Source organism: Rhincodon typus, chromosome 5 (genome assembly GCF_021869965.1).
Source record: "Rhincodon typus isolate 14 chromosome 5, sRhiTyp1.1, whole genome shotgun sequence".
Lineage (NCBI taxonomy): Eukaryota > Metazoa > Chordata > Chondrichthyes > Orectolobiformes > Rhincodontidae > Rhincodon > Rhincodon typus.
Window position 1 is genome coordinate 110513246 of NC_063336.1, and position 23047 is coordinate 110536292.

The 23047-nt window shown below is 42.1% G+C and overlaps 1 protein-coding gene across 1 annotated transcript in view; it reads left to right on the top strand.

Annotated features, from left to right (window-relative positions):
• The window catches only part of adgrf3a (adhesion G protein-coupled receptor F3a), an 82168-nt gene that overhangs the window by 16251 nt on the left and 42870 nt on the right, over positions 1–23047 (top strand). The window contains exons 5-9 of the mRNA XM_048597118.1: positions 949–1110; positions 9244–9417; positions 17961–18064; positions 19759–19817; positions 22869–23011. Of these exons, the coding sequence (XP_048453075.1) occupies positions 949–1110; positions 9244–9417; positions 17961–18064; positions 19759–19817; positions 22869–23011 (642 nt within the window). The remainder of the gene's footprint in view (positions 1–948; positions 1111–9243; positions 9418–17960; positions 18065–19758; positions 19818–22868; positions 23012–23047) is intronic.

Consider the following 23047-nt stretch of genomic DNA (forward strand, 5'->3'; position numbering starts at 1 on the left):
AGGTGGTTGCCCGATATGGAGACAGAGAGGTCCAGGAAGGGGAGAGAGGTGTTAGAGATGGTCCAGGTAAATTTAAGGTTGGGGTGGAAGGTGTTAGTGAAGTGTATGAACTGTTCGAGCTCCTCGTGGGAGCACGAGGCGGCACCGATACAGTCATCAATGTAACGGAGGAAGAGGTGGGGTTTAGGGCCGGTGTAGGTACGGAAGAGGGATTGTTCCACGTAACCTACAAAGAGGCAGGCGTAGTTTGGGCCCATGCGGGTACCCATGGCTACCCCCTTTGTCTGTAGGAAGTGGGAGGAATTGAAAGAGAAGTTGTTGAGTGTGAGGACGAGTTCGGCTAAGCGGATGAGGGTGTCAGTGGAGGGGGACTGGTCGGGCCTGCGGGACAGGAAGAAGCGGAGGGCCTTAAGGCCATCTGCATGGGGAATGCAGGTGTAGAGGGACTGGACGTCCATGGTAAAGATGAGGTGTTGGGGACCGGGGAATTGGAAGTTCTGGAAGAGGTGGAGGGCGTGGGTGGTGTCACGGACATAGGTAGGGAGCCCCCGGACCCCCTTCCCCTCCCCCTTTTCTGATGAAGGGTCTAGGCCCGAAACGTCAGCCTCTCTGCTCCTATGATGCTGCTTGGCCTGCTGTGTTCATCCAGCCCTGCACCTTGTTGTCTCATGCTTTATGAATACCTCACTACAGAAACTGCTTTTGGGTCTCTCACACGCGCTACAGATGGGCCCTTAATTGAAGGTCACATCCAACGAGTGAAATTCGATAGTGTTTACATCAACTCATAATTGGCTTCAAAATGAAAGAAAATAGATTGGGAAATGAAATGTGCTGCCAATTCACAATGAGCAGTTTTGTGTTACTTCAGAGGAGGAACTTCATATCCATTTTCTTTGCATAATTTCACAATGAGTGTCTCATTCTTTGTTTCCTTTCGTACGTTAGATAATCGACATGTAGAGAGATTTTTTCATGCAGATTTGAATTTGGAAAAGACTCTGTTTGAGACTGTTGCTGCATATGTGGAAAGAATAGTTCTCCCTATTTCTGTTGTTATCCCCGGAACAGATGCTAATATCATTATAAGCAATCTCAACATCATAAAGGGTAAGTTATACTGATTGCTGCATGCAGATGTTAATACCTTACTTAAGATTGTTAACTGTACTTTGGAGATGAATTTAACTTCAATGAGGCAGACAGTGAAAACTCATTTAGATTAATCACCCACTATTGTAATTTACAATAATACCTGCTCATTTGAGCAGGTGGCAAGGACAATTAGTGGGATCATTTTTCATAACTGCATGTTGTCTCGATGAGATGAGCAAAATCTGACTGTTTAACACAGTGAAACAATTGTGTAATGAAAGGAGTTTGATTTACATATAGTATTTTTTTTAGAAACATTTGGACTTAAAACTAGTGACACATGGGTGTTAGTTATTTTTGTGAAGGGTATTAAAAATCAAGGTCAGAGAGTCCTTTCTTGATCAGTGACCGAATATCATGTATGTCTGAGAACAAGTGATTTCAAACCTCTGGAGAATTAATGGAAGTGCCAGCCCCCTAATCCTAGCTTCATAGCCCCATACTTGCCAGGGCTAATCCACCTAGCCTACACCTCCCTGGACACAATGGGTACTTTAACTTGGCCAATCCACCTAACTTGCACATCTTTGGACTGTGGGAGGAAACCAGAGCACTCGGAGGAAAGCCACGCAGACGTGGGAAGAATGTGCAAACTCCACACAGACAGTCACCTGAGGCTGAAATCGAACCTGGGTCCCTGGCGCTGTGAGGCATCAGTGCTAACCACTGAGCCATCATGTTGCCCCTGGGTATGCCAGCATTTATTGCCCCTCCTTAAATATTTGAACTGAGTGCTTGCTAGGCCATTTCTAAAGATAAATAAAGATCAACCACATTGCTGTGGGTCTGAAATCACATGTAGGCCAGACCAGATAAGGATGGCAGATTTCCTTCCCTAAAGGATGCTAGCAAAACCAGATGGGTTTTTATGACAATCATTATATGGTCACCATTAGATTCATCTTTAGCTCCAGGTTTAGAATGTCACCAGGTGCCATGGTGGAATTCCAAGACATGTTCCCAGAATATCAGTATAGGATTTTGGATTGCTAGTGCAGGGACACTAACACAATGCTACTGCCTTTCCTGTGAGGGGACCCTCAAGTTCTCTAGGCAGGTCCCAGGATATCTGAAGCAAACTTCCAAAATTTGTCATCAACAGCCGTATCTAAGTTGAACGTTGTTGAAGTGGAAGCCTTTTATGATGATAGACTCTATAGGTTTGTGATAGGACACTTTCAAAGCAATGTTGGTTCAGTTGATAGTGCCCCGCACCAGGGGGAAGACAGTGATCGTGGACAATCCCATTGCCTGGACTGCTTGACTCTCCTCATTGTGGGGGAAGGATGTAAACAGTGTGACCTGGTGAAAATAGAATCCGTTGCATCCTGGATGTGTACGTCGTTTGAGAATTGGATAATGTCACAAAAGCTTCCAGTTGCTCCTTGAAATAAATCATTGGCATAAAAATTCAGGGCAGCTCTGACCTTGATAATGGGATGATGTTGCCATCCAGTCCCACTGAGCACAGGTCCTGCACCAGTAAATGATAGAATATGGTGATAATGAGGTGGGACATCATTAATTGGTACCTGCAATGTCATTCAAACCATTGCAAAAAAAATGCCAGCAAAGCCTGTAGAAGCAGGGTCTCATCATTATTCTCCACCTCCTTAATGGATCTTCACCTGACGCTTTACTGTCTGCAGGCTACATGCCAGCTATAGAGTCATAGAGATGTACAGCCACTGGAAGTTATTGTTCTTGCTGGGCTTGCTGGTGGATTTGTTGTTGCTGTCTCCTTCTTCACTGTCCTCTAATTTGAAGCAAGACCACAAGGACTTTGCAATGTCCCTGTCAGATGCAGATAATCTGTGGGGAAGTTCAGAATAAGTCAATTCTATTAAAGAAACTCATGAGTCCTCACATCCATGACAATGAGGCCTCATGTTATGCCCTCACACTGTGGTATGGAGCCTCCCCAAGGAGGTCATTGTCGTGTCTCCATTAGAAACATTGATGTATGTCACCTTAACAAAATATATATTGCACAACCAAAGTGTTCATGCTGCATTAGGGGTGTACAATCCTGCCAGTGAACCAATGTGATAGCACACTCCAGAAAAGAAGAGACTGTCTTCTGTAGTGATTGTAATGAGGTCAGCCAGCTGGGCCTCATAGAATATGAGTTCCCTGATTGGGGCTATTAATCTGGCTAACAGATAAAAAGGGGAGTGTCAGTGATACTGACACTCTGACAGCTTGACTCTGAAGAGATACTAAAGGCAAGGACCGTTCATGTAGAAATAAAGGGTGACTCGGTGCTGGGATATTGGCTTCTGTGAAGTTATTTCACCCTCCATAGTTACAGTTAAGCATGTCAATGTGGCAGCTAGAAAGATTTGTCTCCTACTCTTAACTGTGGAATGTGTTTCTGATATCTGAAGCTTATATTTATTTATCAACCTGTTCAGAGGCATTGTTACACACTGTTGGAGCAAGACAGACTTGAATCAGGGAACTTATAGCCTAGTAGCTTGGGCACTACCACTGCACCATTACAGTCCCCTAGAACATAGTTTTAAGCATCTTTGTCTTATTATATGGTCTTGGCTGACAAGACAAGGTGTCAATTAACACAGACAATGAAATGCTAATTTGTAATGTCCTAATTAATCCAGTTACTGGCTTAATGGCTGATTAATCGCTGCAGAGAGACCAGCTGGCTTGCTCCCTATCAACATTATTCTGGCTGTTGAACAAGATAAGAAAGTTACTGCTCAGATTAATTGATCATTACCATATCAAATCAGTAGAGTCCCCAAAGGCATGAAACAATTCTGAAAATTTTCAAAGTATGGAAAGAATATAGATTAGAATTCTTCCCTCCCTGGTGTGCTGTGAGCACTGACTTATGGACTACCAATCTTTGTGAGGGACACATTGCTTTTTAGCGTAAAAGGCCTTATATGTTCAGTTCAGCCTTTGTGTCTTGAATTTTCTTTCGCATAGAGGGAAAGGCAAGCAGCTTGTCATGTTCAAGTGTTCTGAACTGTCAAGAGAGTAAACATGTCACTGTGTGGTACCATGCCACATTGACATCATCCCTGCAGCATGTGCCAGCAGTTTAGATAACAAACACTCCAACACAGTCAGTCAAAAGGTTGATCTGAGTCCAGTCCAGGGAGTAGAGCATTGTTAGTCAGGTGCTCAGTCATACCAGAAGCTGCAGGTCTGGGTTCTTGATGTCAGTGGATTGGGCCATGATCCATCCTACAGCTTAAGTGCAACCATGGATGACATGTAGTTAGCTGGGTGGGAGAAGGTGGTGTAGGGAAATAGGTTCAGGGATTGGGTGTGGTACAAAGTCAGCCCTGAAGGTTTGGGACTTATCAATGGGCTGTTCATTGATTCTGGCAGAGTCGGGAGTAGCTGGTGGAGGTAGAGAGGCAACGTACCGCTAAACTGTCCTGAGAGGAAGCTTCTGGGGGTCCTGTGCGGCTCAGCCTCCCCATACATTCCCATTGGCTCCACCCTGTTGCCCTGGCCAAGGTCCCTCATGCCCTTTTCGCTTTGCCATCGACGCTGAGAAATTTTGTCTATAGAGATGCAGGGCGTGTCTGTGCACATGTCCAGTAGACACTGAATGTGCTGGACACAACCTGTCCTTAAAAAACAGGCAGACACATGCATGTCGAAACCAGTGTGGTACTGACAGCATTGGTGGATTTCTCTATCCTTCAATTCAGCTTATCGACTGTATCTGAAATACCTGCCTGCTTTTGCTGTGTCTGTGTGTAGAGTTTCACAAAATCATTGAAGGTCAATAGGATCATCTTCTGCCTGGGCTGTCCAGGTGCCTGGTCTTTGGCAGTTCTCCATGTGTCAGTAATCTGGACTTTTCTCCCTTGACAAGGCAGGTCAGTGATGTGCTCACTGGATTGTACTCGTGAGACTAACCTAGCTGGAGAGTCTATTAAAGTAAAAGTCTCTGAACTAGTGGAGGGTGCAGGTAAAAGTCTTGCCAGAGCATCTTATGAGGGTTGAGTGGCTTCCTCCTCAGAGTTGGAGATGGAGTTGAGGGTCTTCAGCCTCCTTTTGTTGGTTTGCTGGATACTGCTATTGCTTGCATTAGAGAAGGGAGCATATTAGTTTTCAAAGATGTTGAATTGTTATCCATTAACGTCACCTAATCCCTACACAAATAGTTACTCTTTTCTGCAGATAATTTAAGAAACTTCTTGCATGGAATGAAGAGCCTAATGTTCACTACTCTTCCACTGATGGTGGACCTCTCGCTTGCTTATATGTCAATTTTTCTTGCAATGAGACAAAGGGATGGATTGAATGTCTTGGAAGTGGATTGAACAGCAGTTAGTGGTGATGCAGAGACAGGAAAGGTGGTGAGTTGTTCCCAGTGAGGGGATAGGAAGCACCAAAGAAAGGAAGGGTTAGTAGTTTGGGAGTGCGAGGTGAGTGGGAGCCATTGAATTGATATGATATATGCACTAGGAAGAGCTCTAGTCCATGAACCTTGGAGAGAAGCATCTTCATTGGCAGAGTTAGAGTGAGAGGTAGCCCTTTGAGTGTGAGGCTACAGAAAGAGAGAAGATGGAAGCAGTTAGCTTTGCACAGCTAAATCATTGAACTTATTCCTGCACTGCTGGGTATCTCTCCTGACTCAGGGAACAGCACTGATCCAGGCTGCTCTCTAGATCTAGGCTGGCTTGGTCTGGTGGGGTAGACTCCTGTCCACGATCTGCAGGACTACCTCCTCTCCACCATCACATCCACCAACACCACCAACACCTTGTGGTCCATGTCCACAAAGTGAGATGAAAGATTTATATCCCTCTGTGCTGTAATGATCGGGCAGGACAGTGTGAAAGGCAGTTCTTGGTTTGTAGCATCTGAAGTGCTGCGTGGCTGGGCTTCAAACATAGCACCGAGGCATGAACACCAGACAATCTGGCAGTGGTGAGTATTTCCAATTCTCCTACTGTGCAATTCTATGAGAAGTGGTCACTTGCAAAATTAATGAGATGGAGAACAGATGGTTTAATGAGAAAGACAAAATGTGCGCCATGAATCACATGAGAAAAACACTTTAGCTGAAAATGGAACATTTCACCTGTAATTTGGACATTACAAAGACAGCACCTTAATCTATAAAAAAAGGACTGCTGAAAATTGCGTATAGTTTTTAAAGATTAATCATTACATAAGTTGCTTCTAACAGTACAGTATGTTCATTCACTGGTATCCTGTATTAATACACTAGGAATGACAACAAATCTCACACATTATCCCACAAATGTTTTCTTGCTCTAGCTCAGGTAATTTTATAAACAATTTTAGAACATTCTGTTCTGAAGAAGGGTCACTGGACTCGAAACATTAGTTCTACGTTCTCTCCACAGAGACTGCCAAACTTGCTGAGCTTTTCCAGCAATTTCTGTTTTTGTTTCTGATTTCTAGCATCGGCAATTCTTTGGATTTTTGGTTCAGGTTATTTCAGGTTGTACCAAATGAAGGTAAATCCCTTTACCTTCATAATAAAGTCAAAGTCTTGAGAAAGCAGGGTTATGTGTTGGAGGAGTTAGCATAGAGATATGTGGTAAGGGTGTGAATTTAAACTGAACTGAAAAATTTCATCCAAAACAGGCTGAATAGATGACCTCATTATGAATAAAAACCAAGAGAACTGTGGATGCTGTAAATTAGAAACAGGATGGGGGTTGCTGGAGGGGCTCGGTGGGTCTGGCAGCATCAGTGGGGAGAGGTCAGGGTTGACACTTCGGGTCTGAAGACCCTTCATCAGAACTGAGAGTTGCCAATGTTGGCTTCAGTTTCTCTTCGCGGATGCTGCCGGACCTGCTGGGTTTTTCCAGCAACTTTTGTTTTTGTACCTCATTATGAATGTTTGGCTGATCTCCAAGAATGGATAATGATCTTGGATCTCAGCAAGCGATGTTTGTACAGGTGCAGAAGTTACTGAAAACTTTGGCAGCACTATTGCTTTATATGAACATGCTATTTATTTGAAGAATTTTTTTTCACTGTTTTACATAACATGAATAGGTCTGATATGGGTCAAAGCTTCTGATATTGATAATTTGAATGCCTATGATTGACAGATTTCTGAGAAGGTTAAAGAATGGGAATGTTGAATGTCTTTTTTGTTTGGGCTCCCCACCAAGTCAAGGGCTATCTCATGCCAGGACTCTTATGAAATACTGTAAACCATCTCTACCCGATAGAATGGAACTGGTTCTAACAAAATTCCAAGGAGGTTTGAACTTCCCAACCCTTCAGAAGAGCTATGTGCATTCTGACACCCAACCCAAAGACTGTTGGGGAAATGTGGGCAGGAATCCTGGGATTGTATTCATCTGCTGTTTTTAAAGGACTCCCGACTTGACAAAAACCCAGGCCCATGTTTTCAAGACATTAGCTCTGGCCTTTGGCTCACCAGTCCAGTAATACTAGCACTCCATTGCTTTGTCACATTCCAAGAATGCTATCTTACATGTGGCCCCTGGCAGAGATCCTTCTGCCAATGTGAACCATAGATGGTGAAGAAATAGAACAATTGAAATCTCAGGGATTTTGGTCCATTATGCCTGTACTGGAAGTGACTGTTTGACTGAAGATATATCTTCTGATCTCGGTCATACTCCCCTTTTTCTGGTATTTCTTCATATTCTTCCTTTTTCAGTTCCCAACTAAATGATACCTTCTTTTTGGCCTCTAGAGTTACTTGTGGTGAAGCATTGCATGTATCAACCACCGCTATGTGAAAGAGTCTGTCCAACCTGTCTTTTCCTGTCATTATCCTCAGTTTATGCCTTGCCATTATTGATGAATCAAGCACTATGACCAATCAGTATTGCCATCTATGGCTCAATGATTAGCACTGCTGCCTCACAATGCTAGGGACCTAGGTTCAATTCCATCTTCTGTCTGTATGGAGTTTACACATTTTCCCTGTGTCTGTGTGGGTTTACGCTGGGTGCTCCCATAGTCCGAAGTTTGCAGGTTAGGTGGATTGGCTGTGCTAAATTGCCCATAGTATCCAGGGATGTGCAGGCTAGATGGATTAGTTGTGGGAAATACAGTGTCATGGGGATGGAGGAAGGTGGGGTGGGGTGGGTCGGGGTGGGTCTGGGTGGGCTGGTCCTCAGAGTGTCAGTGTGGACTCAATGGGCCGAGTGGCCTGCTTCCACACTGTAGGGATTTTATGATTGACATAAAATGGTGGAATGGCAGGTTATTTAAATATCTTGTTTTTTGACCTGTATGAACTTGGCATCAAATTCAGCTCATATCAAAAAAGAAAAGGCACTGGTCTCTTTTAGCTGTAAAACTTTCACACAAAATGTAAATGAGCTGCTTCTTTCATGGAAACAGCATAAAAACCTCTGCAATTCGGTGATACTAAATTGTCAGGCTTATGTTATGTCTACATGCATATTTAATTTGCAACTAAATATATTTGCGTTAAATTCCTATCTGTCCATTTTTAACTGTGAACATATGAAAAAGTGTCATGATTAATTTCAAACAGCAGATAGAATAAAACACCATGGCAACATAGTGTAGGAGGAGCTTGACCTGATTGCTGAGTGTCAACAAATGCAGACATTAGATCTCAAATGTCAAAAAAGGTTCCAATCCCAGCACAAGCATCTCTCACCTTGATAGAAATTAGCAAAAAACCTTGAACATATAGAAATTAAAAAGGGGCCAAGTTTGGGACATAATTCACACAGGAGAGAAGCTTACTGTTGAACAGGGGTTGTCAGCCCCTTATCATCGTTGTAACCACAAGAGTTCACACTCCAATCTGTTTGAAGTTTCTTTGACACTTTTAGGTATTTCATTCCATCAGCCCCAGACAGGATTTCTGACAGCCACCAAATTTACACCTGCAGTTAGTTCATCTCTGTAGCAGCCCTCTTTGAAAAAGCACATTTTGGAATTAAGGGTTAAGAATGTCTCTAGAATACTGGGGTTTAAACTAGTTATCTTAACAGTATGAAAATATTTCTGATAGAATTTTAAATTGCCAAAATCATGCTTTTTAATAGAAACTGTTTCCAAAATGTTCACAATTTTAGTAATTGACTATTCATTATATTTGTTTAGAATGCAATTATTTTGACAATAATGCAAAATGCATCTGCTTTGATGAAGACATGCAGAACAATACAAAGTACAGTCTACAATCTTCAGAAATGCCCTGCGACACTAATTGTAGTCATCTTTATATGGATGAAATTGAATTCTGCCCAGAAAATGTCAAAATTCTAACGATGGAAGGTAATTCATTCTATTCTTTGAACAGCGAAGAATAATTTTTGAAATAAAAAAAATTTGTTTTTAAATCTAGTTGTACCTTTACAGTGAAATTCAGCAAGTCTCAGATTTGGTTTTGTTTTCTCAATAAAAATTAAATAATGTACTGGTTTATCATTTGCATACACTTGATGAAAATAATTTAGCAGTGGAAAAAATTAAGAAGTCAAATAACTGGACAAAGGTATCTCTGATAGAATGTTGTACTGTTGTAAGCATCTTTACAGATAGAAAATGTGGTAATGTGTGTTTAAAATTCCTCACTTCTGAAGCACAACTGAACTGAAAGTCCAGGTTACAGATTTGTAACATCTATTTAACATGCTTTAAAAACTGCTTTTTTAAAAAAATTCATTGATGGGATGTAGGCATCACTGGCTAGACCAGCATTTATTGCCCATCCCTAATTGCCCTTAGGGCAGTTAACAGACAACCACATTGCTGTAGGTCTGGAGTCACGTGTAGACCAAACCAGGTAAGGATAGCAGTCTTCTTCCCTAAAGGACATTAGTAAACCAGATGGGTTTTTCTGAAAGTTGGCCACCATTAGACTCTTAATTCCAGATTTTTATTGAATTCAAATTACCCCATCTGCCATGGCAGGATTCAAACCCAGGACCCCAGAACATTACCTGGGTCTTTGGATTAACAGTCAGCAATAATACTACTAAACCATTGCCTCCCCTGAAATTGATTATTTTATTTGATTAAAATGCAAACACTTAGGGCAGTAGATCAATGTGCAGTTAATCTCTTAACTGAAAAACAATACTTCTTACAATGAGATAGTAGGAACTGCCGATACTGGAGTCTGAGATAACAAGGTGTAGAGTTGGATGAACACAGCAGGCCAGGCAGCATCAGAGGAGCAGGAAAGCTGACATTTCGGGTCTGGACCCTTCTTCAGAAATGGAAGAGGGGAAGGGGGCTCTGAAATAAATAAAGAGAGGGGGAGGCAATGATGGAAGGTGGATAGAGGAGTGGATAGATGGAGAGAAGACAGACAGGTCAAGGAGGTGGGGATGAAGCCAGTAAAGGTGAGTGTAGGTAGGGAGTTGGGATGGGAATTGGTCAGTGAGGAGGGAGGGGCGGGGAGGTGGGAGAAAAGACAGACAGGTCAAGGAGGAGGGGACCAGCTGGGATGCAGTCGGGGAAGGGGAGATTTTGAAGCTTGTAAAGACCACATTGAGACCATTGGGCTGCAGGGTTCCCAAGCGGAATATGAGGTGCTGTTCCTCCAGCCTTCGGGTGGCATTGTTGTGGCACTGGAGGAGGCCCAGGATGGACATGTCGTCCAAGGAGTGGAAGGAGGATCTAAAGTGGTTCGTGACCAGGAGGGGTTGTTGTTTGTCACGAACCAAGCATAGGTGCTCCACAAAGCGGTCTCCAAGCCTCCGCTTGGTTTCCCCGATGCACAGGATACCTTCTTACAATGTTACACTGAAGTACACTGGCATGTGAATCATATGGTCAATGCTGTTTGTGCCAGTGGTCTTGGAGCTGACCTCCCAGCTTCCACTGGCATTTACTTACCCACATTTGTCTGCTGCCCACACCATAGTTCATATCATCACCTGCCACCCCATGCTTGCTGATTACATTAGTTTCCTGCCTGTCAACACTTCCATTTTAAAATTTCATCCTTGTCTTCAAATCCTTACATTGTCTCACACCCGCCTTGCTGTGTCCTCCTCCAGCTCGGAGTCCTTTGAGATTCTGACACTGCTCCAAATCTGGTGTCTTGTGCATTTCCCAATTTCCATCACTGCTGTGGCTTCAGTTAGGCTTTAAGCTCTTCAAGTCCCTGATTAAACCTTTCTTTCCCCTTCTAATCTTCTGCTTAAAACCTATTGTTTGACCAAGCACTTGTATTCCAAACCTAATAACTCCTTATTTGGATTTCTGGCAAAATTTGGCTGATCATGCTCCAGCACTTTGGGACATTTAAAGCAGTTTTATAAATGCATATTGTTGCAGTTGTTCTTGGAGTGGCTCTTGAACCCATGTTAGAGTTAAAGCTTTTATTGTGTAGGCCATTCCAGAAAACTCTGCAAGCAAGTACCCCTCCTCGCTCCTTGGCATTGTTGTGAGCCACTTGTGTTTGCTGCCATCCTGTCTGCATTGTGGTTTATCAGCTTTATGGAACTAAGGCCTGATTTTTATGGGCCAGTACATTCTCGGTGTGAAGCTATCTCAGCATACCCTTCTCCACAGATTGTCTCTGTCTTCCCCAATGCCTATCTGATCACCAGAAGACTCCCAATCTGAATGCCTCACTTCATAGTCACCAACCTAGCAGATCACTGATATCCAGTTCCTAATAAAACCTCTTACAATTGCATGATTCCTGTCTGCTGATAAATTACTTTGAGGTGCACATCAAGCCAATCTTTTATTAATTGACCTAATTATTCATATATTATTTTAGGGGAGGCAATGGTCGAGTGGTATTGTCACTAATGCCAGGAATGTTCTGGGGTGCTGGGTTCAAATCCCATCATGGCAGATGGTGGAATTTGAATTGAATTTTTTTTAAAAATCTGTAATTAAGAGCCTAATGAAACCATTGCAATTTGTCAGGAAAAATCCATCAGGTTCACTAATGTCTTTCAGAGAAGGAAGCTGCCATCCTTGTCTGGTCTGGCCTACATGTGACTCCAGACCCACAACAATATGATTGACTGTTAACTGCCCTCTGGGACTGGTAATAAATGCTGGCCTAGCCAGTGACACCCTCATCCCGTGAATGAATTAAATAAAAACCCAGAGGTGGGAGATGGAGGAGGTGTCAGAAAAACTGAGGCGAGAGGTCCAGTTCAGAACAGCAGCAAACTACATTATTTATGGAAGGGCATTCTTACTCCTCCTAGCCTGACAAAAACAATTTACAATTTTCAAATGCTGGGCTGGTCCAGATCTGTCAAGCATGCAGCTGATCGGTGAGTCATAACACACTGAAAAGCTAAAAGAGACATGCCATTTATTTCAGACACTGCTTCACCCATCAAACTGCACGGCAGGTTCAAAATAGCATTGACTGACCACTGTTAAGGCCTCCAATACCTTGCTGCTTCTTCAATGGTAATTATACCCAGGGATAACTGGTCACTCAAACTTTGCTTTTTCTAACATTAAAATAGAAACTCAAAAACAGCTTTGATGCTGTTTATTCATTTGCTTGAGCTTTGAGCTCACTTTTAACTGAATTTTTCTTTATTCATTGGATGAGTGTGTTGCTGACCAGGCAGCATTTATTGCCCAGAGGGCAGTTAACAGTCAACCACATTGCTGTGGGTCTGGAGCCACATGTAGACCAGACCAGGTAAGGATGGCAGTTTCCTTCCCTAAAGAACATTAGTGAATCAGATGGGTTTGTTTCTCCCCCCTGACAATCGGCAAAAGATTTATGGTTATCATTAGATTCTTAATTCTAGATATTTTATTGGATTCAAATTCCACTATGGTGGGATTTGAACCAGTGAACCTCAGAATGGTATCTGGATTAATAGTCCAGTGATAATACCACTAGGCCACTACCTTTACTTTATATTAAGTTTCTCAGTTTCAGTGATCAATGGCAATTATAAGTAGCAAGGAATAAACATTGATCAACAACATATTTGCAGATACAGTGCAGATTGTTTCACAATATGTCAGTATACAAAATATGTCATCCAAGCCATTAATTATACTGTTTGGTCGGAGAGTAGATGTTTTTGGCAACAAAGAATTTCTAAATATATCATGAACAACAAGATGAGTATTTTCTACATCCTATATTGATTTGTATTTTATCAAAGCTTTGGCATTGTGAACAGCTTCAGAACAATGAGCTGTTTTGCTGATATTTAAACTAATGACGGCAACTCCCATGTTGGTTTTACTTGAGGCTGCATTATTCAGATTAGAGTGAAGTTTGTGACAATGATGATGGTATGTTATGTGCTTCCATGCAAATATTTCTGAGAGAGAATGCAAAACATATTTAAAACTTTTTTCTGATGGATCAACCACCTGAATATTCTGGCTACACAACCAGGTTAGAGACTGGAAATTCTGAGGTGACTAAGCTTCCTGCTGGTCCAAAAAGCCTATGCACCATCTTTAAGGGACAAGTCAGGAATATTGTGGAATATGCTGTAATCACCTGGATGAGTGTGGCTCCGAGGAATCTCAAGAAACTCAAATTACCCAAAACAAAGCAACCCACTTTGATGGGCACCACATCCATCAATCTAAACATTCAGTCCCTTCATCACCAATTCACAGTGGTCAAAGCTGGTGAAAAAAATAACCAGTAATTTCTAGTCTCTCATCCACCAGCCAACATTTTATGTTGGCAAAGATGGAATTAAGCCCTTATGTGTCCAATTAATGTGTTGTTAAAGGCCTCAATATCCTAAAGGTAGGTAGACCAGTAGGCATGTTACCCACCTCCTAGAGGAGGTTGTTTGGAAGACACAGGGCTAATCACTGACCTATTTTAAACGTCATCCTTCCAAAACCCTGGGGTGGGGAATGAAATTGAGCTCCATGTCTGTCTATTTCTCTGTGTTTATTGAATCTGTTCCAATCTGCATCATGACACACAAGGAGTGCAGCTGTGTTTGTATTGACTCTATTACACTGGAGAATTTATCATTCAAGCCTTTGCCTTTGCCCTCTCAAATGCTTAAGCACTGCTTGCTGATGAGTAGTCTCAGAAAAATTCACAATTTCTCAAATTCACTTTGCTTTTTATTTTGAGAAAACCGTTCTTCCCAATTTTTCAAATAATAATTATATGCTAAACAGTAAATGAGGAGAGGAATAATTGGTCCTTTACTGAAAACATGTGAAAAGACAATGACAAAGTGTCAACCGGAATTCATTTCCTTTATATACATCGTTAGTCTCAAGCTGATACAATTAAACAACACCAGTATCACGTACATTGTATAAGACATTCAGCCCATTAAGCCCATTCCGCTATTCAACATGATCATGACTGGTCCTCTAGCTCAACACCATCCCCTGTTCTCTTCCTATACCCTCTGACACCTTTAGTTCTAAACATACATTCATACAGTCATATAGATGTAAAGCACAGAAACAGACCCTTCAGTCCAACTTGTCCATGCCGACCAGATATGCTACATTAATCTAGCCCCAATTGCCAGCTATTGACCTATATCCCTCTAAACCCTTCCTGTTCATATACCCTTACAGATGCCTTTTAAATATTGTCATTGTACCAGCCTCCACCACTTCCCCTGGCAGCTCATTCCATACACACACCACCCTTTGTGTGAAAAAGTTGCCCAGTAGGGATCCTTTTTACACTTATCCCCTCTCACCTTAAATCTATGTATGCCCTCTAGTTTTGGACTCCCTTACCCCGGGGAAAAGACCTTGACTATTCACCCTATCCATGCCCCTCGTGATTTTATAAACTTTTATAATGTCACCCCTCAGCTTCCAGCGCTCCAAGGGAAAAAACCTCAGCCTATTCAGCCTCTCCCTATAGCTCAAACCCTCCAACCCTGGCAACATATTTGTAAGTCTTTTCTGAACCCTTTCAAGTTTCATAACAACTTTCCTATAGCAGAGAGACCAGAACTGAATGCAGTATTCCAAAAGTGGCCTAACCAATGTCCTTTGGAGTTGCAACATAACCTCCCAACTCCTATATTCAATGCGGTGGCATCTATCTGTTTCTTTCATAAATATGTTCAGGTGCTCAGCCACCTCAGCCTTCTGTGGTAGAGAATTTCACAGGCTCACCACCCTCTGAGTGAAGAAATTTCTCCTTAACTCAACGGCTTCTCGCATATTCTGAGAGCACGGCTCCTTGTTCTGGATTCCTCCCTGCTCTGCCAATCCCTCCCCCCCACGCCGGTCATAAGAAACCTCATCCCTGCAAACACTCTATCCAACACTGTCAAAATTTCATATATTTCAATGAAATCCCTCTCATTCTAAACCCCAGTGAATACAGGCCCACTGGACCCAATCTCTCCTTATACGGCAAACATACTATTTCCTGGACGTGGTCCATTGAATTTTCACTGCACTCTCTCTATGGAAGGTATAGTTCTTCTAAAATAAGGAGATCAAAACTGTACTCAATACTCCAGGAGTGGTCTCATCAAGACCATGTACAGCAGCAGTAAGACTTCCCTGCTCCTGTACTCAAACCCTCTTCCAATAAAGGCCACTGCATTATTTGCTTGAATGGCATAGATAAGGTGAATAGCAAAGGCCTTTTACCTGGGGCAGGGGAGTTCAAAATTAGAGGCATATTTATAAGGTAAGAGGAAAAAGATTTAAAAGGGACCATTTTCACACAGAGGGTGGTTCGTGTGTTGAATAAACTGCCAGAGGAAGTGGTAGATGTGGGTAAAGTTACAATATCTAGAAGACATTTGGATAGGAAAGGTTTAGAAGGATATGGGCCAAATGCAGGCAAGTGGGACTAGGTTAGTTTGTAGGCATGGACGAATTGGACCGAAGGGCTTGTTTCCATGCTCTATGACTCTATGGTTCTAAATGCTTGCTACACCTGTGTGCTTGTTTTCAATGATTAGTACACAAGGACATCCAGGTCCCTTTGCACATTAACCTTTCCCAACCTATCGCCATTTAATTAATACTCTGTCATTCTGATTTTCCTACTCAAGTGGACAACCTCACTTATGCACATTATACTACATCTGCCATGCACTTGCCCATTCCCTTGTCTTATCTAAATCACCCACAAACCCCTGAAAATTTTCAAATGCTTAATGGAAATATTTAGAAAAAAAATGATAAATATGAAAAGAATAATTGGAATGCATTTTCAGCGAATTCCACTAGTGCCATGAGCCAAGTGGAATCCTGCAGTGCTAGCAAATTCAGTGGGAGTGAATTTCTGTTAGAGTTTTCCTGCTTAAGCACTGACCATAGGAACCTGGGAATAGTAACATAGGAATAGGAGTAGATCATTCAGCAATTCGAGCTTAACTCACCAGTTAATTAGATGGTAGTTGCTTCATGTTTCAGCTCCTATTACCTGCCTTAGCTTCATAACTGAATACTCTGACTGAACATAATTCTATCATAAATCTCCCTCTTGTTGGACCTAAGTCAAATGAACTGCAACTGTTAAAAAAGTAGTTTACCACTGCTCTCTCAAAGGTGTTAGGGATGAGTAACTTGTGCAACTGTGTCAGCAATGCTCAAATCCCATGAAAATAATAAAACAATGTGTCAGTATTGAAGATTTCAAAACCACAGGGTTTTTGGGGAGGGAGTTTTAGATTTCCACTACTTTGTATGAAGAAGTGCTTCTGATCATCACTCCCAAATGGCTTATCTCCAATTTTATGGTTATGACCCCTTGTTCCAAAATCTTCCCCACCTCAAAAACCCTGACAATTTTTTTTATTATTTGCGCTATTAAATCCTTTAATGACGTTAGATACACCAATTAGATCACACCTTAATTCTCAATACTCAAGTCAATAGACTTCTGAAAATAAGAGTTTAATGATGACCATAAATCCATTGTTGATTGTTGGAAAAACCCATCTGGTTCACTAATGTCCTTTAGGGAAGGAAACTGCCATCCTTACCAGGTCTGGCCTACACGTGACTCCAGACCCACAACAATGTGGCTGACTCTTCATTGCCCTCTAGGTAATTAGGGATGGACAATAAGTGCTGGCCTATCCAGCCATGTCCTCGTCCCACAAATGATTTTCTTTTAAAAAAAACTATGGCAAAAGAAAAAAGGAAACCCCTTTTTTTAAAAAATGTATGCCAAAATCATGGCTGATGAATTGAACTGTGCTGGAGATTCATTCCACACTCCATTCCAAAGACTCCTCTCTCCTCCCCTTGCCCTTATGATTGTATTCTTCAATTTACGGAAACGTGACTGAAGTGTTATAAAAGAATTTCAATTACTTAGCCTTCTTCTAACCTTGGATACTCTAATGGGAAAGCCTCGAGCAAACTCTGTACATATATACTTCACCACATTTCCTTTTTATAGGTATGTAAATTCATGAGTGTGGACATTACAGGCAAGGCCAGCACCTTTCGCCCATCCCTAGCTGCCAGGGTGGTGTAGGTGGTAGTGAGTGGCATGCTAGGCCATTTCCGAGAGCACTTAATAATCAAGCATACTGCTGCAAGATCGGAGATCACTCATAGGCCAGATCAAGTAAGGACAGTGGATTTCTATCCCTAAAGGATATTTGTGAATCCAATGGATTTTGACAACAATCGCTTACTTGCATGATCACCTTTACCAATACTCGATTTTTTTCCAGATTGTTCTAATGGATTGAACCTCCCAGTTGTTATGGAGGGATAAATAGCTCAAGCATAGAATTATGAACCAAATAAAATAATAATTCTGTTTTACTCAAATGGTGGAATGGGGTCAAGGATTTGAGGCATGCAAGTTCTGCCTGAATTCTGTTTGGCAACAAAAACAGTCATTTAAAAAAGCTGATATTTGTTCCATTGTATCTTTACAGTCAAGGCAACAGGTTCATTTAAACTCAATGTAACTCCTGCTGATGAAGATCCAAATGAAGCAATATATTCTACTGAAGAACTTAAGACAAATCTGACCACAATCGTATGTATTTCACAGTACAATTTAGCTCTGAGAAATAAATATAACCAATTCTTATGCATATTGCTGACAAGTTATTGTCTACTGCCTAAATAGTTCATTCGGAAATTATAGTTTTAAACGACTAATCTTGACATATCTACCATTTTGACAGATACCTCAAATTTCTGATGGAGTGAATGGATTAGACTTAGTTGGTGCATAAGGAAAAAAAAACTGATAAAATGAAAGATTATACGCGCTGAACTATTTGATAGTTCCACAGTCAGACTGAATCAAGAAAATCAGAAATGTCCTAAATATGCATAATGTCCAGTGTTAGAATGTTAATAGTGGAAGATTTCTTTTCCTTTCAGTTGTTATTTCAAATATTTAAGTTGGCTAATTTTGATAAATGTTACAATCTTTGTGATACCTATCATTAGTTTAAAGGTTCATCCAAAATTCATAACTTCATACAGGCCCGATGATTGAAGTCTTCCCTAAATGTAGTAATGATCAGTCATGGGAATGGTTTTACATTCTGAGCGAACAGCTTCAAAATGAGATTATACATCAAAACTTTGCTTTGCTTGGTTTTTATGAAAATTAAAGGCCCCAAGTTTTCAATACAACTTTTGTTGCATACATTTCCATTTCCTTGATATGATCTCAGCCTGAAATTAGATCTGCTCTTAGGGGGTTTCTCAATGACTGACAGCATTGATCTGCCACATTTTGTTTCCATTTTTTTTTCTTTTTCGAGAACAGGAACCCCCTTCCACCTTATCACATCCCTCCTCGACACTGCCCACCTAAACAGCCTAAAGTCCTCTCTACCTTAACCCAAGGCCCAGGTACTTCCTCCTTATCTGCCTGATCCATCACAACCCCAACACTCCTACCTCCTACACCTCTCTCAACCGCATCAAAAGACCTTGGACATTCCTGTGTTCCAACACCCTGACTCCAGGAACATCTTGTCACCCAGCAGTGACCACACTCCCAGTGGCATCACTTTGACTGCAGAGCTATGAGCCAAGTGTGTTGGTGCATTGATGTGGGGCAAGACATGTGACCAAGTGAAAGCTAGAGGTCCTGCCTCCAGCCAATCAATGGTCACCTGGTCAGTTTAATGGACTCAAGGCAGCCCTGATCAGTGGGGATGTATTCCTTTCAATGGTGTAAAGCCTATCACATTTCTACCCCCTTCAGTTGTGAAGAAGTCATATTTGACTCAAGATATTAATTCTGAGCTGGATATTACGTGCCCACCAATAGGCACTTTTCTATGTAAGGCTGTAATGCAATATAAGAGGTGTGGTAAACCCACCTCTTTCCCAATCACCCACCCTAAACTACATCCAAAAATTGGCAGCCCACCCACCATATGTAATTAAATAATTAACGGTCGATTGAGCTTGTTTGAAGCTCAATATGGTTGGCAAGGGCAATGAGATGAGTGGGATTCACAACTATTTATAAAGTATAGACAATGATGGGACCAAGGTCTGGGGCAGCTATTATTGGCGGTTGCCTCTTTCTCAATGGTCAAAGCTTACAAAAAGTTCGCAGCCTTGCTACTTTCCTATTCGTCCATTCTTTAAAACACACACCCTTCCCAATCTGATAAATCCCTTTTGTTGATTGTACAAGGGAATAGAAAGATTTGAACTGCATTCCTGAAAGTAACTTTCATGTATTTTCACTGTTTGCAGCTTGCCAGTTCTTACAGCAACTTGATTGGTTTCCGCTGTGTCAAAACACTTCAGATTCGGTAATTGTTTTAATAATTGGATTAAGTTTAATGGGTACAAAACATGCGTTCATTCCAATGTGAGATAACACAGTGTGGAGCTGGAGGAACACAGCAGGCCAGGCAGTATCAGAGAAGCAGAAAAGTTGACATTTCAGGTCGGGACCCTTCTTCAGGGAAGGGAGCTCCAAAATAAATAGAGGAGGGGTGGGGCTGGGGAAGGTGGGTGGAATGACGATAGGCGAGCGCAGGTTGGTCAGTGGTGGGGATTGATCAGTGGGATGGGTGGGGCGGATAGGTGGGAGAGAAGATGGACAGGTTGTGTCAGGTCAAGGAGTCGGGGATGAAAGGGAGGGTTGGTCCTGGGATGAGGCCGGGGTGGGGAGATTTTAAAACTGGTGAAATCCATGTTTAGGCCATTAGGCTGTAGGCTTCCGAGGCAGAATATGAGATGCTGCTCCTCCAGTTTCCGGGTGATGTCATTGTGACACTGGAGGAGGCCCAGGATGGACATGTCATCCAGGGAGTGGGAGGGGGGAGTTAAAATGGTTGGCGACCTGAAGATGTTGTCGTTTGCCACAAACAGAGCGTAGATGCTCTACAAAACAGTCTTCTCGTCTCCCCTTGGTTTCACCAATGTAGAGAAGGCCACATCAGGAGCAGTGGATACAGTAGACCAAGTTGATGGATGTACAGGTGAACCTCCGTCTGATATGAAAAGTTTGTTTTGTGCCTTGAATGGAGGTGAAGGGGGAGGTGTAGAGGCAGGTGTAGCACTTCCTGCGGTTGCAGGGAAAGGTGCCGGGGGTGGTGGAGTTAGTGGTAAGTGTGGAGCAGACGAGGGAGTCATGGAGAAAGCGGTCCCTATGAAAGGCAGATAGGGGCGGAGAGGGAAATATCTGTTTGGTTGTGGGATCGGATTGTAGGTGGCAGAAGTGGCAGAGAATAATACGTTGAATCCGGAGGTTAGTGGGGTGATATGTGAGGACAAGGGGGATTCTGTCTTTATTTTTGTTGGGGGGAGGGAATGTGAGGGCAGAGGCGCGGGAAATGCAAGAGATGCGGTTGAAGGCACTTTCGATCACCGGAGGGGGGAAGTTACAGTCCTTGAAATAAGAGGACATCTGGGGTGTTTGGAAGTGGAAAGCCCCATCTTGGGAGCAGACGCAGCAGAGGCAGAGGAATTGGGAGTACGGGATCACATTCTTGCAGGAAGGTGGGTGAGAGGAGGTGTAGTCCAGGTAGCTGTGGGAGTCGGTGGGCTTGAAATAGATGCCAGTTTTAAGGCACTTACCAGAGAAGGAGACAGAGAGGTCCAGGAAGGAGAGAGAGGTATCAGAGATGGTCCTGGTGAACTTGAGGTTGAAGTGAAAGATGTTAGTAAAGTTGATGAACTGTTCGAGCTCCTTGTGGGAGCACAAGGCAGAGCCGATACAGTCATCGATGTAGTGGAGGAAGAGGTGGGGGATAGGGCCAGTGTAGCTTTGGAAGAGGGATTGTTCCATGTATCCTATGAAGACGCAGGCATAGCTTGGGCACAGGCGGGTACCCATGGCCACCCCCTTAGTCTGTAGTAAGTGGGAGGATTGTGATATCTTTTTTGACAGTCGTTGCTGGATTTTTTTTAGCTTTTATCTCTTTGACAATTGTTTCCTCAGATAAAACACATTTAGAGCTAATTTAGTTGCTTACAGGCTGTTTATTATTGGATAATATTTGTATGTTTTGTATTAATTTTGCATTCCTAGTTCTCAGATGTTTCTTCATCTGAACTCCACTAATGGAAAGTTCGCATTTATTTCGATGGGTTTGGAATATAAGAGTAGGGAAGTCTTACAGCAACTGTACAAGGTGCTGGGGAGAACACATATGGAGTTTTGTGAGCAGTGTTGTTCCCCTTATTTAAGGGAAAATATCATTTCATTGGAGGCAGTTCAGAGAGGCTCACTACAATGATCCCTTGTATGGAGTGATTATCTTATGTGAAGAGGTTAAGTAGATTGGGACTCTATTCATTGAAATTTAGAAGAATTGAAACAGATATGATTCTTAAGGGACTGTTGAGAGGATGTTTCCCCTCATGGAAGAGTCTAGGATCAGAGGGAATAGTCCAGAATTAAGGGGTGCCAATTTAAGACTGACATAAGAAGGAATTTCTTGTCTCAGAGAGTTGTGAGTCTTTGGAACTCTGTCATACAGAGCTGTGGGTGCAGAGTCCATGTGTATATTTGCAGCTGAGGCAGGTAGATTCTTGATCAATCAGGGAATCAAGGGTTGCAGGGAAAAGGCGGGCAAGTAGATGTGAGGAACGTCAGATCAGCCACAATACTTTTGAATAGCAGAACAGGATTGAGAGGCCAAACAGCCCACTTCACTTATTTCTCCAGGTCTTCTGGTGTTATGGGTTGTTTTGTAGTATTCACTGCCACCAAATCCATATTTGCTAATAGGTGTAAATGGAAGAATAAAGTATAGATATGCATGAAAATAAAAACATGAAAACAAGATACAGACAGACATCTGGCAAAACAAAAATCAAATGGTAGGACAGTACTCATGATCTGAAGTTATTGAACTCAATTCAATTCAATTGTACAATTATATCCTGATTGCTAACCACTCAACCACCTGAATAGTGGATAGAAGGAGTGATTGGGATTGGATGGGGCTGTGGAAACAGCAAAGGCATTTATTAATTCTACCTTTAAAAATAAAACCTAGCATCAAAACAGGTGGCAACAATAGTTTTACACTTCTGAATTGTATTGTGAGGAATGTTAAGTCCTGGGGGAACATAGGAGACAGGTTCTGGATCTAACCGTGAGGGTTGGTGTGGGAGGTTCAATGGCGGATGCCCTGAGCCAGTAGATAAACAGCCTTAGAGTCTTATCTGAGCAAAATGATCTCAATAGATGTATACCGATATAATGTCCACCTGAGGTGTCTGGGCACCACAGCTTGTTAGTGTTAAAGCAGCTCTTCCCAATTTCTAAGGAACTAAAATCACCTTCATTGTTCTTTATTCTTATATATGTGCATTAAAAATACTTTTTAAAATTTTATATTGACTAGAAATAAAAACACAGTTGACTATGAACTTACAATCAATGGACAGATAAAGTCAAAAAACTTACGGAGTCACGTCCAAGATGCAGTTTATCTGATCAATCAGAGTTTCAAAGTGGATTTAAAATCCTTTCAAGTGAAGTCAAGAGGTAAGAACTTGATGTTACAAAAACAAAGTTGCTGGA